Source organism: Lissotriton helveticus, chromosome 3_1 (genome assembly GCF_964261635.1).
Source record: "Lissotriton helveticus chromosome 3_1, aLisHel1.1, whole genome shotgun sequence".
Lineage (NCBI taxonomy): Eukaryota > Metazoa > Chordata > Amphibia > Caudata > Salamandridae > Lissotriton > Lissotriton helveticus.
Window position 1 is genome coordinate 225,543,537 of NC_136061.1, and position 20,210 is coordinate 225,563,746.

General features: G+C 50.4%; 1 protein-coding gene across 2 annotated transcripts in view; it reads left to right on the plus strand.

Annotated features, from left to right (window-relative positions):
- The window catches only part of LOC144822310 (ras GTPase-activating protein 4-like), a 528,733-nt gene that overhangs the window by 157,282 nt on the left and 351,241 nt on the right, over window positions 1–20,210 (plus strand). For both annotated transcript variants that reach the window (XM_078679660.1, XM_078679661.1), the window contains exon 4: window positions 1,713–1,774. In XM_078679660.1, coding sequence (XP_078535786.1) covers window positions 1,713–1,774 — 62 coding nt within the window. The remainder of the gene's footprint in view (window positions 1–1,712; window positions 1,775–20,210) is intronic.

Consider the following 20,210-nt stretch of genomic DNA (forward strand, 5'->3'; position numbering starts at 1 on the left):
TATTTACATCCAGTATCACTAAACCTATTTTAATCTCACTTTCATCACACTACTTTCTACACCACACACACACACCAAAGAGCCCCTACGCAGGTGACCGTCGGGCATTGCAGCACCAGCCCGACGAGGAGCAAGCCCAGATGAAGAAGCATGCCACCTCTCGGGGTGTGTGAGAGCACTCGTTCCTATTGGAGCGCATTCCACTGACCTTACAGACTATCTTTTTGTCTAAGGAACTGCACACTCTCACACTCAAGCTGTCAAGTAAGCGACCTATCCAAAAGCTCCTGGTTCCTTTTGTCTAAATAAGAGTTCATCAAATCAGGGAATACTTCAATTATTTTAGTGCTTTGCACGTGGCTGAATCAGTCCCAGTTTGTCCGGCTTCTATAGTTTACAACCTGTTATAAGTCACCCTATTCCTAAGAGCATTTTAATTTCATTTTCTTTTGTGCTTTTTCTTCATACCGTGCCATATGCAAATCACTGCTACTGTCCCATCTGCTTAGAATACACTGTGCTTGATCGTAAATAATTACTTGTGAGAATCTACAAGTCCCATGTAAACTTTGATTTAAATACTAGTGTATAATAAGCCGTGTTACTGACCTGCTGTGCATTAAAATGGATCTTCCACCAGTGTTCTCTAGAATATTTTGATAGGAACCACCCTCTCCATTACTATAAAACATATTATGCTATTAGCCGGGTCTGGTGGCACAGTGGACTGATGCATCCCCTGCAGGGACTGCTGTTTGACCTCATGGTCACAGGTTCAAATCCCAGCAGGTCCACTCAGCCTTTCATCCATCTGAGGACGATAACAAAAGTACCGTTGAATGACAATAAATATATGTTATTCAGCGCCAAGATGCCTACGGGTGAACGTGTGCTTTACAAATACTTGTTTATGTTTTGATCAATTTTACCCATACTGAAATAAAAATCTCCATTTGTCACTGATGTTTCCAAGGCTCCCAAATAGAACTCCAAGCCCTTTATAAAACTTTATTTAAAAACTCTTAAATCTTTGCTATGGCTGCTCAAAAACATTTTGGGGAGAAAGTAGAATGACCTCATGGGTATGTTTTTCACCGGAGCCTCAAAAAACCTTAAAACTAAACTGTGCAGATGGAGCTTTGATTAGAAGGAAGTTTAAAAATGAAGGCACAAAAATGTGCACTGGGCGTTGCCAAGGGTCGCCCCAACTAGATCCAGCATTACTAAAGCTATGTTGTTTTCACTTCTTAGACATGGCTATAATGGACACTTGGTCAGAGTTTAAACAGAAGATCTGATAAAATTCTATGATTAATGCTGGTTTCATCCATGAGTCGTCATGGCTTTTTTAGATCCAGGATCCTGAAGCCGGGCCTGACTAACTGTGAATAAAACTAAAGGGTGGTGATACACAGTATGTAGAGCACGCAAGGCTTGGACATGTGCAACAAACAGTAAAATATAACTGGCTCAGTTCACACAGCAGTTAGTGTGCACACAAAGGGTGATGTATTAGGTAGAAGATAGACAGCATTTCAAGTATGTAAAGCAGATAATGTTGATACCCAATAGAGAGCTTATGGACAGACAATTTTCGGCTCATGGGGAGTAGCGTAGGATATGGTAAATGAAGCCAGGGAGGTGTCACGCAAATAGTTCATCGTCTGCAAAACAAGCACTAACATGTAATGCTTTCCTTCTCTGTCTTTCAGTCGTGATGACGTCATTGGAAAGGTCACTCTCTCGCGAGACTTGCTGGCGGAGCACACTAAAGGTAGGTCTAAGGATTTGAAACACACTAGCCTCTCGATGGGGATACAGCCCACTCAAAGACCTCTCAGGTTTTCCGAGAAATAAGTCAACCGCCCAGTACGAAATGAGGCGGGGGCATTTATTCACCACTTCCAGCTAACTGTCTCTTAGTCTTACACTCTTAGTCACTTCCTTGTGGAGCTACATTCCTGGAAAAAATTATGATTTATTAAGCACAAGCATGTGAGTAAATAACAAACCATAAGGATTTCCCCTTGAGTCACTTCCGTGTTAAGCTCTGAAGACCGCAGTGCTGGAATTTCAAAAGATGGATGAGTGAACAACACTTGGGAGGGTTTTATTATTTTTGTTTTGCTGAAAAGTGACGAGTAGACGTCATCGAATGGGCAAATTAAAGGAACAGTGGGAGACCATGGATCCGCAATTGTTCTTAAGGGTTTGATATTGTAAACACAATCTTTGGGAAGCTGTCAACAACATCACTAAAATTCAGATAAACTGGAAGTTGACGTTGACTCATACCTAATTTTAGCTCCAAGCTCATAGTTCTATTTAAAGTGAGTTGTCAGAGGTTGGGGAGGAATTGTTATGTTTGAATGATCACTGTTGCTCATGCGGAAGACAGCGACGCCATTGTGTATGAATATGTGTAACTGTGCTTCTGGACAGCCATCTGACTAACTGCGGGTTTCCTTTCAGTAGTTAGTGACAGATACTTTTGGCAACCCCTTGGAGAAGGGAAGGTATTGCCCAGCTCTGACTCTCCTGTCCTTTTCGGAATTATGCTGGCCTCAAAAGTGAATCAAGTTCCCATGCAGCCCAAGTTGAGGTTCATTTAAAATCCATTTCAGTTGAGGCGTAATGCCAGTGCCTAATTTACACAATACCATCTTCCTAGAGGGGCCCTGCTCAAGAGCTTTTTTCCTACAAACCCTCTTTCTCAGTAGGTCTTTCTAGTGGAAAGAAATAAAGAATTCTAATGCTGAGTGGTTTGCAGATGTTACCAATAGCCAATATTTATTTTCATCATGACGTTTTAGACATTTACTGGCACATGCATTAACATTGGAGTTTGCGATTCCTTAATTGCGAAAAATAAGGAATCGCAATTAAGGAATCGCAAACTACAATGCATCAAGAAATCGCTAAATAAATTGCGATTTCTTAAAATTCCTTAATTTCGATTCTCAATTTAAGAATCTCAATTAAGGAATCCCTTCCCATTCATTCCTATGGGCCTAAAGGCCCATAGGAATGAATGGGAAGACATTCTCATTTTGCGAATCGCAATTAAGGAATCGCAAAATGAGAATGCAATTTCAAGGGTGCAGGGGGGGTACACAGGACACCCTGTTGCACCCCTGAAATTTGCCATTAAGTACATTTTCACACACACATGCCCCAAGGGCATGTGTGTGTGTAAAATGGCACTTTGAAAAATGCACTTTTCTGCATTTTTTAAAATTTTCGCAAATTACCATGAAGGTCAACTTCATGGTAATTTGCACCCCTTAGTTGCGAATTCGCAAATTTTAAAAGTTTGATGCATTGCATTTAAGGAATCTCAATTTGAGATTCCTTAAATGCAATCGCAATTTAAGAAATCGCAATTTTGCGATTTCTTAAATTGCGAGAACAACAAAATGCATAGGGCAGATGCAGAAAATTGCATTTTTTTAGCGATTTCTTGATATTCCTTAATTGCGAATTCGCAATTAAGGAATACTTTCCCATTCATTTCTATGGGCCAGGAGGCCCATAGGAATGAATGAGAAGTTATTCGCAATTTGCGATTCAATAATTTCAAGTGTGCAGGGGTGTCCAAAGGATACCTTGTTGCACCCCTGAAATATGCATGGGTGCACATGTGGCGCACATACATGCCCTAAGGGCATGTATGTGCGTCACATGGCACTTTGAAAAATGCAAAAATTTGCATTTTTAAAGGAATTTGCCACTTACCACCAAGTAGAAGTTGGTGGTAATTTGCGATTCCTTAAGGCCATTAGCGAATTTTTTTGGCTTCTTACATTGCATTTAAGGAATCGCAAAATTTGTGATTCCTTAAATGCAATCGCAAAATAAGGAATCGCAAATTTTGCGATTCCTTATTTTGCATGCAGATTTGGGTGATGCATACCATTTTGCGAAAATGCATTCGCAAATGCCGAAATTCTGCGAATTTTGGCATTTGCGAATGCATTTGGGCATGATACATATGGCCCATAATGCATCCCAAAAATGGAAATTGTATTCGCAAACGGCCGAATTTTGCGATTCGCACCGTTTGCAAATGCAATTTCCTTTGATGCATGTGCCCGTTAGTTCTTCTTCTTCTTATGATGCTACCTGCAAAATACGGTTTTGTTTAGTTTTCCTTTGAATTATGGAAAAAGAATAATGAAAAAGAATTCCTGTGACAAATGGGATTTGAAATTGCTGCAAATTCTGCGATTAGAGCAGCCCATACGGAAATACTCACGCATGCGCACACACATAGATAAACTTGCCACCATTACAATGGAGATCACAACATAAACATTACATGGTGTCACACAGTGGCGTCGCAAGGGCGCCATGGACATGGTAGCTAGGAAGGAAAATGGGCCCTAGACTGCTGTCGGGGTAGCATAGTACACAATGGTCAGTAGGCCCCTCAGGGTTCTGGGCCCTGGTGCACTGCACCTGCTGTACCAATGGTAGCTACACCAGGTTGTCACAATTTGATGATGTATTCAGTAACACCTCATAAAAAGTGCCATCAATCATTGCTGCTCATTCATGCATTGGAAGCTGTACCAAGTGGATGCCATCTTTCCTGCTTTCAAAAGGGGAAGTACAAGGGGGGGCTCATTTCCGTCCATTTGAACATCTGCTGTGGGTCGGTGTGATCCTACTCACGCTCTGAGTCAACCACAGAAAACTGAACTAAGACCAACAAGCATTTGGAAATGTAGTTGGATGATACACTTTGGGCACCTTTGTTGTTAAAATGTTTTTCCTGTCTGGTACAAGGGCTGATATGTCCTGAACATTTTTATTCTTAAACTTTGCTGTTGTCACTGGGTTTAGGCTCAGATTTGGGCTATTGAGATTTACATTCTAATCAGAAAGAAGCAGCTTGTGTTGGTGAAAGGTTTTTGGTGGTTGTTCAATTTTAGTGTCTAATTGATTTCTGAATTTTTTACTATGGCCTGAATGCCTTGTGTTTTTGGCACAGCCTTGGCTTGATTCCCTCTGGTCCATCATCTTGATTGTGTCAAAAGGTTTGTTTGAGTCAGTCACTTGGCAAAGCAACCGGGTTCTTCTCAGGTCCATGTGGGATGGCTCTGATGTGTAGTTCAAAGTTGCCTCTACCAAATGTATGAAGTACCTCAATCCAATTCTGTCTGAGTGTGGTGCAGCGTGAGATGTATTATTTATTGCCATGTGTTGAACGTCTTGCTCCGCTGGATGGAAATGTGTATGGTCAGTACGATAAATCAGCATTAAGGGGACCCTGTGTCTTTAGGTTACTAATATTGGCAAACCTTTCACAATGACCTTTTCTGAGCTTGGACTAGATCAGAGACAGCACAATAGGAGTTTGATGTGGTACTAGGGTAGGGAACACAAGCTTCTGAAGTTCTAAAATCTGTAGTCCTCCATCTCCTTGTTTCTTTCTTCTCTGCTTACAGCTCTCCAGAATTGCCGTTAAGAAGTCTGGCTCAGCCATGGAGTTTCTTATTAGGTTTCTCCTGCACAGCGCTTGCGGTGTGCTTGAGAAATCTATTGTTTTTAATATAAACTTAAAAGGGTCATTCATTCCACCTCCACTCTTTTCTGGCTTCTCATTGGTTCTTGTGCGTGCCCCTTACCTTTCCTCCATTTCTATTGGCTGTAGCCTATTTTCCTGCATTTACCAATGCTTGTTCCTCGTCTGCTTCTCATTAGTTTCCTGCCACCAAAATCCTGTTAACATCTACTTTGGTGGAACTATATTTCCATAAAGTTTTGCCTTTTACTCTTGCAGCATATTTATATAACAATGTATCACCCAGAGACATTAAGTGAATTGCATAGAATCACAAGATGTTGTGCAGTGTTGCCGAGACATCCTCTCCACTCCTGTGTTATTTGTCAGGGAGCTCTTTCTCTCTCCTAAGCGAAGTTTGATGAAAACCGCTTTTTATTAATTACATAGGCGAAACCAATGCATTACCAATGCTTGTTCTGTTTGTTGTTCCTTTCTCCCTTCACTCAACCATTCCTAACTGGATCTAGTTCTTGACTCGGACCACTTAGCAGTTCTCCATCTCCTGTGTTTTCTCAAGCCTCATTACTATGTTTTGTTTGTTTGCTCTTGTCTTTTTAAGCGGATTGAGTAAAATTGTGCTTGCATAAGCTTTGTTGTTAGGTCTGGCGTAGAGAAAGCGTTAGCTGTTTTGCCATCCTCCTATTTTGCAAAAAACTGACAATAGAAATATGTGTATGTGTGTGTGTGTTTGTAAAGATATCTCATAAAGACTTTATATGACCTGAACATTTAAGTCAAAAAGTTGACAGCTGTAAATATGCCACTGATAAGTCACCTTCTGCCAGGCCCTGTGGACAACCCTCTGTAGTTTGGTAAAATTCATTACACACATTCTTTAGATGAGCACCATGGCATATATCCTTAGAGCCACATGCATACAACCCCAGTGTGAGTTAAACCACCTCTAAGTGGGACACCAATACATTATACATTATTCAAACATCTGCAGTTCCTCAAAATTGTCAGCGAAATTCTGGAAATAGCCATTGATACCTTTTAAATAACTTCATTACATAGAATTTGTACATAGCACCGTATTACTGCTATTTAACATGGTCACTTGCCCAAACATATACTAGTGGATAATCTATTGTCAATGTAAGCTTTGCCTTTTCTCACAGATTATTTTGAAACAGTCTTTTGCTCTAAATCATAATCTACTTTGAAACATCAGGTGACTCAGCCTTCACATTGTTTAACATGGTGTACTACTTACGCCCCAAACTTTACTGGTTTGTAAATGGTGCACAATATAACTTTCAACAGGTACATCCACACTGGCTGCCAGGGCTTAACCACTTACCCGCGGCGCAAATTCACCTGCAGTGCGGGAGAATTAATGAGTGTGCGAGGCTGCTTCAGCCAATGGACGTGCGCAGCACCAGCGAGGTAGTGCTTGCGACTGCCGTTGGCCGACGCGAGCAAGGAACAGGTTAAACTATTTCTATTATGTGCGCCAATGCATGTACACACAGTACTTTAATGCTGTATATGACTATGGGCCTTTTACTAACAACTTTCGTTTTGAAAATTATGTAAGGGTTTATGGATTAATGTGACTAGCATGATCATGGACAAAGTCATTTGAGATGGTATTAGTGATGTCACCAACATATCATGAGTAATGTGAGGTCATAAGCTGTGAATGATGGAGGCAAATGTTATAATTTGTTCACTAAATCATAACTAACATATTTCTGTAATTTTATATTTTTTAAGCATTCGTTCTTATTTCATTTCAACTAGTAACTATAACGTCAATTTAGCCTTTGTTTTTTCAAGGAATTTCTGTTTTTTTATGTAAGCTAAAATCGTATCAGAAAACCTTACTATAATTTCTCTTTAACCTTTGGCCAGGTCCTGTGCTCAACCCACCACTGGTGCTCAACTCACCACGGGCACCTAAAACCCCTCTGCACTCAGCTTTCAGCCATGTGCAGTGGTGGGGTGGCCCTGCGCCCAACCCACTGCAGGCAGCCAACCCCAACTGCATTCATTCACTGGCTTCCACAATGGCGGTCAGCTGCAGGGTCTTGTCTATGACCAGCCCCTTCTCATTGTTTAAAAACATGTTATATCTGTACCTCAGTAGCCTGCACCCATGGTAACATAGCTGGTGCCTTTCTGGGTACCACAGTACCAAGTACTGCTACGGCAGCACCCACACCCTAAATACATTCTTTTCCTAAATGTTTTACTTCAGGTGGGGCTCCCCATGTACCCCTCTGAGTTAGGATTTGCCCACCTGTGACCCTTATGTAGCCATTGATTTCTTTTTTCACGGGGTCGTGGCTTAGCACGCGATGTAGACGGACGTGCCCGGGCTGAGCTCCGAGTGAAGCTCCCCTACCACGGGCCAATTCTCCGTCATTTCCAGCAGTGGCAGTCTCAGATTTGGACCGAGTGCACCCCGGAGCCTAATTAATCGCCGGTGCGACTTTGGGGCGGATCGGAGCCACAGACCTTCCGACCGGCAGCGGCCTCGGCAACTACCCGTCCTGGGCCCACTTCCGGCCGGCCATCCCGATCACCAGAGGCCGGGGATCCGGCCCTACGAGGTAGGCCGCGCCGCGCGCACCCACCCCCGGGCTGCAAGGAGTGGGGAACGGGGTCGCGCCGCTGCGCCTGGTACCTACAGCGGCCCCAACTTCTGGAAGCGACGGCGACACCCTCGGCCGCTGAAGACTGCGGCACCGGCCCTCCTGCCTGACGGCGCCAGGGGCACCCCGCTGAGCCACGTGGTCCCCGGGGAGGGACCGCGCTCCACCGTTTGGGGGCCCCCACTGCTCCTGTGGCCCCCTGGGGACCCTGCAACTGCAAGCAGAGACGGTGAAGTCGCAAGCACCGGGCCTCTGTTCCCCTCTTTCTACCCTGCCGCAGTCGCTGGCCGACGTCGAGCCTAGCCCACCTTCGAGGACCCGGCCTGCACCCTGTGACGACCACAACCACACCTGAGCGGCCCCACTGGCAATCGACCTTACATCAGGGGTGCTCGACTCAAACCGCGCGGGTGTGGAACCCGAGTAATCCCGCTTACAGCACCCCCTGACCCATTCCACGCCGAGGAGCAGACGATGGCGGAGGCCTCGCCCAAACTGGTGCAGACAGATAAGCACATACGTGACCTCCTCAACTGGGTGGAGTTCCTTGAGGACAGAGCGGAGGATGCGAGGGGGCGGGCCAGGAGGAACAACGTGCGCATAGTAGGCCTGCCGGAGCGATGGGAGCGGAGGGAGACGGCGGAACACATGGAGGCCTGGCTCCGGGAACTGTTGCCAGAGGGCACGCTGTCGCCGCACTTTGTGGTGGAAAGGGCTCACCGAGTGCCGTCCCGTCCACCCCCGGAGGGCTCCAATCCCAGACCAATGCTTCTGCGGGTACTGAATTACCGTGATCGGGACACCATCCTACGTGAAACCCGGAAATTATTGGACATAAAGGTGGACAATGCAAAGGTGATGTTCTTCCCCGACTACACGGTGCAAGTCCAACGACAACGCCAATCGTTCTTGGCGGTGAAACAGCGACTCAGGCGCCTAGCTCTCAAGTACTCGTTACTGTCCCCGGCACGCCTCCGAATGGTGGCACAGGACAAGACTCACTTCTTTGATACTCCTGAGGCGGCTTCATCCTGGCTGGATTCTGGGATTGATACGGGCCACGGGTCCGCACCGACGGAGCAACGTAGAAACCGCGGCACCCGCAGACGAAGGCACCGTCGCCCGTCGCTGACCAGGTCATCCACAGCGGACACGGAAATAGGCCCCACACCAGAGCAAATACACAGTGAACAACAAGAAGCCCTCCGGATAGTGGCCGAGCTCAGTGGATCGTAGTCACCCATCCTGATCTCCAACGCCAGCCCAAGATCACGCGGGAGCGGGGACGACGAATACTTGTACGGACTGCCGGATGAAAAACTTACAGAGGGCCTACCGGATGTCACACCCCAAACGGCGGACCTAATAGCATAGCAACCCTCCTCACCCTAGCCCTGGACGGGCAACAGCCGGTGACGAGTAGCGGGCTATGCACTACATTGGATGGCACACTTGGAGGCCCCCACTGGCACTTCAGAAGTCTTCGGTTGCCATGACTGGCTCCGTCCCCGGGGCCTGTGCCCTGCTTCCGCCACCCCCTCCTCCCAATTGAACTCTGGGCTGCCCCTGTCGCCGGGAGGGGGATCGGAGCTGTTCTACTTGAGAAACACCAGGAACATTGTGTTGAAGGGGTGGAGTGCTCCCCGGGGGGGGAAGTGGAGTCCCCCCCGGAACAGAGCATCCTGGCCCTGTGACGCTAGACACTCTGGCCCTGACTGTGGGCGCTGCCATTGACTTCAGGTGCCCTTTGGCCCACAGCCCGTGGAGGGGAGTCACCACGGCTCTCTTGGCCTAGTGAACTATCCAATATTGTTTAAGTAACGTACTTTGACATCCCCCCATTGAACTCACGGATTGATTGAGCTCGTTAGAGCGTTTGGGCGGCGACATGTTCCGTTGCTGCCCTTCTGGTATTATGGTTCTGTTAATGTTCTTTTTGAGACTAGTGTTGGCACTAAAGTGTTGCAGCTTGCATTCCTGGGTCTGTGCGGGATGGCGGGTTGGAAAAATGGTAATTAATGTCTGCTGCTGTGCATGTGTGGCCGGGGCGGGCTGTGGGTTGGGGGGGGGGTGCGGGTGCTTGGGCGGGATGGAAACTGTGATGACTACGGTTAAATTTTGTACCTGGAATGTCAGGGGCATGCACACACCCTCACGTAGATATCAGGTGTACTCCTATCTCAAAAGACATCAGATACAGATAGCACTGTTGCAGGAGACCCACCTGGTAGCCACAGAGGTCGCCACGCTTCGCCGTAGGTGGCGGGGGCAAATATTCGCCACGACCTTCTCAGCGTTTGCATGAGGGACTCTGATCTGGGTGCGGCCGGGGGTTCCATTTGCACTGACACACAGCAACATTGACGCTGAGGGGCGCTATGTCTTCATACAGGGTAGACTGGACGGGCAGCAGATAGTAATAGCCTCCATCTACGCGCCAAATGTCGAGCAGGGGAAGTTCCTAACACGATTATCAGCGGTGATTGCACCTTGGCCCAACGTGCCCCTATTATTAGGTGGTGATTATAATAGTGTGCTAGATGTCTCCCTTGATCGCTCGTCTCCCCCGGCGACTATCGCCACGGCCCAGGCAGCCTCCAGGGCCCTACTTGATTGGGCGACACAGTGGAACCTACGGGATGCCTGGCGGGTCAGGAACCCCACCGCCCGGGTGTATTCCTACTACTCTGGGGCCCACTCGTTGCACGTCAGGCTAGATAGATATATGATGTCCCGGGACCTGATTCCTTCCGTAACGGACACTGACTACCTGGGGCGGACGCACTCGGACCACAACCCACACACTCTAGTTTACGGATGGAGACGCCCACGCCCACCTATACCCACGTGGCGCCTGCAGCCGGATCTCTTACTCGACACCCCATTCCGAGAGGAGATATCTAGGAGGATAATACAATATTTCGAGGACAACAGCGACTCGGCCTCGTCCCTGACAATCGAGTGGGACGCCTTTAAGACAGTGGCCCGGGGGAGCTGCCTCAGCGTGCAGGCAGGCCTACGGGGGCGGGTGGAGAGAGACCTGCTGCAAGCGGAAGTGGCACTACTAGACAAGGAGCGGGAAGCGGCGGAAGGCGATGACTCCCAACTGGTCTCGGCCAGAGCAGACCACGCTCTATTGATGGAGAGGCTGAAGAACATTAATTTCGCAGCACACTCCGCACGCACCCACAACGCAGGTGACAAACCTGGCAGGCTCCTGTCGTGGCTGATACGACAAGACACTCAATCCGCGTCGGTGCTGTCGATCCGTACGACTCAGGGCGCTGAAGTCTTCACCCAGAAGCAGATACATGAGGCGTTCACGACACATTACAGGTCCTTATACAGCTCACGACTGAGAGCCACTGAGGTGGAGATCGCGGACTATCTGGCGACACTGCAGCTTCCAACGGCCACTCACGCCCAACAGGCGGAGCTGGGAGCTGAGCTTACCAGTGAGGAGCTGCGAGAGGTGATTTTTTCCCTCTCTAATGGCAAGGCGCCGGGCCAGACATACTCCCGGCCGAATTCTACAAGGCCTACTCCTTGTTACTAATACCAGAACTGTTAAGGATGTACAAGGCGGCATCTGAGGATGCTGAACTTCCGGCGTCCTTGAACGAGGCCAATGTGATCTCCCTGCTAAAGCCGGGCAGGGAGGCGTGCGAGCTCGGATCGTACAGACCATTGGCGCTCCTCAACACCGATTACAAAATCTTGGCGGCGACGTTGGCTCGGAGGCTTGCACCCCTGGTTCCCACACTGGTGCACTCTGACCAAAACGGCTTCATGCCCACCCGCAGCACGTCTTACAACTTGCGCCGCTTCTTCAGAGTCCAACGCTATGCTACTTCCACCTGGCCGCGTTCTGGGTGCATTGTACTTGATCTCGAAAAGGCGTTTGACTCGGTGGAGTGGCCCTATCTCCTCCGGGTCCTCGAGATGTATGACCTGGGCGATGCCTATGTCCAGATGGTGGGGCTCCTCTACTAGGCGCCCGAGGTACGAGTCCGGACTGGGCGATTGTTCTCTGACAGAATAAGGATTGGGAGGGGCACCAGGGAGGTTTGTCCCCTCTCCCCCCTGTTATTCGCCCTCGTGATGGAGCCATTGGCAGAACTGCTCCGGGCCTCCGGCGTCGCCTGGGGTATCCCACTGGCAGACGGCACCCACTCGGTGTCTCTGTATGCCGACGACTTACTGTTATATATCAGGGACCTCGCCCATATACCCGCGGCAATCACGGACATCTTTCAGGTGTTCGGGGACATGTCGGGACTCCGCGTTAACTGGGCTAAATCAGGAGTTTATGCGTTCAGTGACGCAATGCCACAATGCGATGTGCGCATGATGGGAGAGATGCTCCGATGGCACCCAACGGTATTCAGGTACCTGGGGATCCTCATATATCGGGACCCCATTGATCTCCTGGAGGGCAACCTAGTGAGAGCCATATCCTCGCTGTCAGCCCAGGTCACGTTCTGGAACTCCCTCCCACTGAATGTGCCAGCCCGAGTGGCGCTGACGAAGATGATAATGCTCCCCCGGCTCCTCTATTTTTATGCTAACCTACCAGTGTATGTACCTACGCGCATATTCAAGGGGTTGGAAGCCCTCACCAGGCGCCTTATTTGGAATAAAGGACGCCCCCGGGTAGCACTGAGGACCCTCTACGCAGCCTCGGAACCTGGTGGCTTGGCGGTTCCCAATCAGGAACTATATTACCTGGCGGCCCAGCTACAATGGGTTACCTATTGGCTGAGTGGTAAGAACCTGATGGATACGGCCACGGAAGACGCTACCCTGTCCCCCACACAAGTGCTGACGCTCTTCCACCCCCTGACGCAGGGTCGGCCCCCCAACCGGATCCATGTGGCTGTCGCACGGCAGTGCTTTATGCGGAGCCTCAGACTCACCAAGCGCACGGTGCCCTATGCCCCGAACCTGCCTCTTTAGGGGACCCCCTTGGGAGCTGGCGCGCTGTCCTCCTCCGAGCTACGCAGTTGGACTGCGGCGGACTTGGACGGCCTGGGAGACCTGTATAGCGATGGGGAGTTACTGTCCTTCGAGACTCTGGCCACTGACACTGGTCTACCGGCAGGCCAATTTCTGACGCATGCCAGGCTTCTTCGTGCGCTGACGGGGGCATGGGGAGACCTGACCCACGAGCCGACCACGCATATGCTCATTCAGTACCTACATGTGATGGGCGATGGCTCCCATATAGTGCACTGGCTGGCACAGGCACTAAACTGTCATACTCAATTCTCCTCCCAACGACTGAGGGAGAAGTGGACGGCCGACCGGGGTAGTGAATGGACAGACAAACAGTGGGCAGCGGTATTGGCAGGCGCCAGAAACGTTCCTCGCAACGCGAAGTTTAAGATCATCCAGTATTACATAATACACCGAGCATACTTGTCCCCAGACAAACTGAACCGCTACTTTGGACTCACCTCGTCAGCGTGCCCCAGGTGCGGTCTCCTGAACTCGGACATCCTACACGCGCTCTGGAGTTGCCCTCACCTCACCTTGTACTGGTCGGCGGTCACTGACACATTGACGGCAGCCACGGGCGATACCCTCCCCAAGACGTGGGAAGCATGCCTGCTGGGACTCTACAAAAGAACCAAGCAGACCAAACTACAGGCACGTTTCTGGGACCTGGGGCTCATTACGGCTAAGCGACTCATCACGAAACGATGGAAGAATGACACCCCCCGTGCCCTGCAGACTGACGTCGCTCATTTGACAACTGGGCTTGCGCAGAGAGCGTGTCTCTACACAGGGAGGAGACGGCGGGCCTCCGTATGTACCCGATTGCCCAAGACTGGGACGCTACCCCGACCGCATACCATCGGACATGCACCCAGGCTGGTATAACGTGACCGCCTCGACACGGAGCAGTGGGGGAACAGTCATCCACCGCCCCGGTCCTTTTGCAGTGACACATGCTACAGGCACTGCAACCCGAGACTTTTTCCTGGCACTGATAATTGCGAACTAATGCATCTCCCCTGGCTACTGTTTATTTTCACTTATGTATGACCGACATGTCGAAACAAGTTACAGGCTGGGTAAAGTTTGTAGTTTTTATGACATTGTATGATCATTTGGTTTGTTACTTGTGAAACTAAATAAAATCTGGGACCATTGGTCTTTAAAAGAAAAAAAAAATTGATTTCTTTTTTCACAACTCCAGGACCAAGAACCTTTGGCTTGTAATGACTGCCACAATACATTCTCCATTTATGATCAGCCAGTCAGGGTCCACTAATCCACTTTTTATGAGGCAATCAGAGCGTTTCTGAATACCAACAATCCAGCTAGCTCTACATTTTAGCAGCATAAATCCCTTCATTGCCAGCCCAGGCACCGTTTTAAATACTAATTTCTGGAAAACTGCTGACTGGACTTACACCAAATCACAAAATGCACAGTAAAGTTAAACAAATGTTGTCAACTTTGGTTTAATTCAGTTCAGCCGTTTTCCTGTAGTGGAGGGCAAAGATTCCCAAGGGAATTAAAATGGAAAATTGCACTTTTATATATCCCAGTGAAAATCCAAGACTCAGGACTCCCAGCTCTCAAAACTGCGCTCACTTGGTGGATTTCTGGCGCACGTTGATATATGTCAATGTCGCTTCTATCTCAAAGAAGGCCAGTGAGCTAACTCAGAACTGCTTGCCACTTGTTTATTAAGGTACTGCTGCAGGAACCATAATGTCCTATTACTTACCGGTAATCTTCATTACTCCGGGTCCCGTTGTCCTCGTCCCCTTCATACTAACAAGTGAGATTAACTATCTCATCGACCGAAAAAAGAAAAGCAGGAATGCTGGTACGCCCCTCCCTCTCCCTATAGAGAGTACATAAGGGTACAGTACCCAGCATGCCTCCTGAGCCATCAAGCCCAAGATGAGGGCCGGAAAGCCCGGGAGGGAGGGATGGTATGAAGGGGACGAGGACAACGGGACCCGGAGTAATGAAGATTACCGGTAAGTAATAGGACATTACCCCAGGTCCCTCCTGTCCTCGTCCCCTTCACACTAATAAGTGAGAATACCCAAGCAGCAACCGGCCATCATCAAACAACAAACCACCAGGACACAGCAGCACAGCAAAACCCAGCAATTTATTGAAAACAACAGCACAGGAGAAAGAAAACAAGGGGAATCAGGAACACACAGCCCTAAGAACCCCCAAACCAAAGTTAGTGTCATCCCCCAGAACATTCTGGATACGGTAATGCCTAACAAAGGTATTAGCAGACGCCCAAGTGGGGGCCCTACAAATCTCAGAAAGGGACACCCCACGAACCTCCGCCCAGGAAGCAGCCATCCCCCGAGTCGAACGCCCCTGAACCCCAGCCGGGGGAGGAGAACCCGAAAGAGAATAGGCCAGCACAATAACCTGCTTCAACCAACGCCTAATGGAAGAAGAAGAAGCACGGCGACCCCTGGAGACAGCACCAAAAGAGACAAACAGGGAGTCAGAAAGCCGAAAGGCACGGGTCCGGTCAACATAGTCCCTCAAAGCCCGGTAAACATCCAGCAAGGACCAAGGAAGATCATCCTCGTCCACCTGAGCCAAATCCAAAGCTGGCAGGACCAGCTCCTGAGAGCGATGAAATTGGGAGGAGACCTTAGGCACGAAGGAGGAATCCAAACGAAGAACCACCCCATCAGCAGAGAAGGACAGAAAAGGCTCCCGAGCCATCAAGGCACCCAGCTCCCCCAGGCGACGAGCCAAGGTGATAGCCACCAAAAAAACAACCTTCAGGGTGACAAATTTCATATCAACCTCTTCCAAAGGCTGAAAGGGAGCAGCCACCAAAACCCTCAAAACCAAGGGAAGATCCCAGAGAGGAAAAGAAGGACGCACCACAGGGCGAGAAATTGCAAAACTGCACAACAAGCGAGAAACCAAATCATCAACATCAGGCAGGTTCCCCCAAGGCGCCCGAAAAGCCCGTATAGCAGCCCATTGAGCCCGGAGAGTAGAGACAGACAAATGCTTCTCGAACCCATCGCAAAGGAACTGAAGAACATCCGGCAAAGGACAAACCAAGGGTGACAATGCCAGCCAAGACACCAACGCTCAAAGTTACCCCAATGCCTACCATAGGACTGAAGGGTAGAAGGCTTCCGAGACCATTGAATAGCCAAGGCTAAATGTTCAGGGAGGCCCCTGCCTCTCAACCGCCAAACCGACAGCCGAAGCCGACGCAGGGGCAACATCGGAGAGGACCGCAACGGGGACGGAGGGAAGGGAAAGAACCACAGATCCCGAACAGCCAACAGCTTCAGAGTGGGAAACCACGACCTGCGGGGCCAGAAAGGCACCACCACCACCACCTCCCGATCCTCCATCAGTAGGCGAGACCGGAAGCGAGAAATCAGAACCAGAGGGGGAAATGCGTAAAGCAGGCGAGCAGGCCACGGAAGGGACAGGGCATCCACCCCCCAAGACCCCTCCTGAGGAATCCTGGAGAAGAACCGGGGAAGCTGCGCATTGAGCCGGGAAGCAAAGAGGTCCAGAAAAGGAAGACCAAACCTCTCGCACACCAGACGAAAGGCTGCCGGAGTCAAGGCCAACTCCAGGGAGGCAGGAGAAAAACGACTGAGGGCATCCGCCACCCTATTGTCCACCCCCCGGACATGAACAGCTGCCAGGGACAAAAGATGGCACTCCGCCCAGCAAAACAAGGGGGACACCACCGCGTTCAGGGACCAAGAATGGATACGTCCCTGGTGATTTAAGTATGCCACCGTCACCGAGTTGTCCGACCGAACCAACACATGCTGGCCCAAGAAAAGGAGCCGAAACCCCCGGACAGCCCAACACACAGCAGACAACTCCCACCAGTTCGAAGACTGACGACCCTCCCGGAGGGACCACCGACCCTGAAGGCACTCCGACCCCAAAGTCCCCCCCCCCAGCCCAAAGCGCTGGCATCCGTCGTAAGAACCACCGGAGGAGGACACTGCAGAGGCAAGCCCCTGTCCAGATTGGACGACAGAGTCCACCAGCACAGGGCCGAAAGGATCGACAGAGACACAGGGACCAAAAGGGACAAGTCTCCCAACAAGGGATTCAACGGAGCCAACAGGTAGGACCACAGAGGACGAAGATGGAAACGAGCCCAAGGCACCGTGAACACTGTGGCCGCCATCAACCCCAAAAGGCGCAACCAAAGACGGACCGGAAAGGACCGACCCCCCAGAAACGCAGGGTCACAGCACGAGCCACCTGCAGGAACACCCGATTCAAATCCGTGCGGAAACAGGCCCCTATGAACTGCAAGTTCTGAGAGGGGAGAAGCTGACACTTGGGGAGGTTTAACAGGAACCCATTGTCCCGCAAGGCAGCACACACCAACCTCTGAACCACCAACAACAGCTCCGCGGAGGGAGCATGCAGGAGCCAGTCGTCCAGATATGGATAAACCATCATCCCCTGGAGGTGCAAGAAAGCCACCAAGGGAGCCACCACCTTGGTAAACACCCTGGGAGCCGACCTCAGGCCGAAAGGAAGAACAACAAACTGGTAATGGACCACCAGAAGACAAAAGCGAAGGAAGGGACTGGAGAGAGGATGGACAGGCACGTGATAATAGGCATCCTGAAGATCCAGAGTGCACATGTAATGACCCTGGAGAAACAGGGGAATCACCCTCTGAAGAGTCTCCAACTTGAATGTAATCCGCATGACAAACTTGGTTAGGGCCTTGAGACCCAGAACAAGACGAAACCCTCCAGTCACCTTGGGCACCAGAAAAATGATGGAGTAAAACCCCCGACCCAGCTCCCCTGGAGGAACCACCCAAACCGCCCCCTTGTCCAACAGAGACTGAACCCCTAGAGACAGTTCCGCACGTTTGGACGGGCAGGACGGCCAAGGAGTCGGACGGACCCCCCGAGTCCGGAGGCAGGCTGGAGAACTCCACACGGTACCCCAAACGGATCACGTCCAGGACCCATAAGTCTGAACAGGAGGATATCCAGTCCGGAAGAAACAACCGAGCCGACCACCTACCAAGGATCCGACCTCGGACCCCAGATAGTCAGGAACGAGGCTTCGCAGGAGGGGACTTCGCCTTCTTGTCCCGACCCCGACCAGGCTGAAAACGACCACGACCCCCGGAAAACAGCCTGTGAGAAGAGGGTCGAAAGAAAGGCTTTGGCTTAGAAAACGCCGGAGAAGCCGAGGGCAGCTTGAAAGAGGAGGAATGTTTCTTCTCCTTGAAAAGCCGATGAAGCCTGCCCTCCAACTCAGCTCCAAACAACATGGAACCTTGAAAGGGTAACCTCAGCGCAGCAGACTTCTGGGCCAAATCAGTTTTCCAATCCTTGAGGACCAAGTTCCTACGAGCAGCCACACAAGCTCCCCCCGAGAGGGCAGAAGCACGCACCACATCGAAGGATACGTCAGAGAGGAACTCCACCTGACGCTCAATGTGGGCCAGGACATCAGAACAGTCAGTAGCATTATCCATGGACCCATACAAGGTGTTCAAGTCCGAAAGAAGGGACTGAGCAACATAAGTCCCGTAGATGCCCGCCCTTGGAGCCAGATGGGAACCAGAATAAGCTTTACGCAGCGAAGCGTCCACTCTCTTGTCCACCGGGTCACGCACAACAGCATCCTCGGCCAAAGAAGTGCGCCCCACCAGACTGGCCACGAAAGAATCCACAGGAACAGAGTCCGGCAAATCCTTCGCCATATCCTGAAGAGGATAGAGTTTCACCATAAAGCGAGGAAGCAGAATACGACCAGGATCCTTCCACTCCCGATCCAAAACCTCCCTGACACAAGGATGGACAGGCAAAACCGCAGGCGCAGCGCACTGGAATTGACGAAGCAAGGACCCTCCAGAAGTACCCGGGACATCGTCAGCAGGAAATCCCATATTCGCCTTCACATGGGACAACAAATCCGGCAGCATATCCTTATCTACATATTTGCCTTTGACAACATCACTCTCCAGATCACCATCCTCCGACCGAGAGGAAGAAGAAGAAGAAGGGTGCGGAACACCACCGGACCTGGACTTGGAACGTGACCCCTTAGACCTGGGACCCCCCATATCCAATAAGGTCTCCCTTATCAGCGCCTTCAATCTGGCATCCCCACCATGGGTACGACGCCTGGACCTCGCAGGAGAAGGAGAGGATGAAGAAGAAGAAGAGGAGGACTCCACAATATGCCTGCTCTTCTTCGAGTGCTTCCCCATGATGAACTCAGCAGAACCAGACAGCCACCAAAGACCGCCAAAGGCCAGCAGGCAAAACACTGAAGGAAAGCACCAGCCCACAGCAAGAATTGCCTCGAGAAACACCAGGAAGAGCAAAAACGATCAGGAACTTTCCCACACTGTGGCAACTAAGCAGCAGCTCCTCTCGCCCCCAAGAGACAAAAGAATGCAGGCACCGCAGGCGAACTCACACTTTTAAAGGGGGAAAAAAACGGAAAAAACGCTAGGCGGTACTTATAAGGGAAGAGCCGGCAAGCCTCCAAACAAACACCGCCGCCGGCCGTCCATTGAAACGCCTGACATCCTGCCCCACACAAAGGAAGTCAGGCACGCCCCGGCAGGAAGCGCCCCAGCCGCACGGGGCCGCCGCACCACCGGAGCCTCAGGAACCAGCGCCGCGTCTCCGAGCAAGCCAAGCAGGACAGAGACGCGGCTGAACACTCCCAGAGCCACCGCAGGTCCAAAACAGCAGCAAGAAAAACGGCAGCTAGGAAGAGAATCCAGGGAACCCCTCGAGCCCGGCAGGAGGGGAAACCCGGAAGACACCAGCCCCACCTGAAGCCCAGCAACAGGTGGGCTCCAGGACCCAACCGGCTCATGGAAATGCAGAAAAACAGTCGAAGACAGAAAAAAGAACAGGAGGCATGCTGGGTACTGTACCCTTATGTACTCCCTATTGGGAGAGGGAGGGGCGTACCAGCATTCCTGCTTTTCTTTTTTCTGTCGATGAGATAGTTAATCTCACTTGTTAGTATGAAGGGGACGAGGACAGGAGGGACCTGGG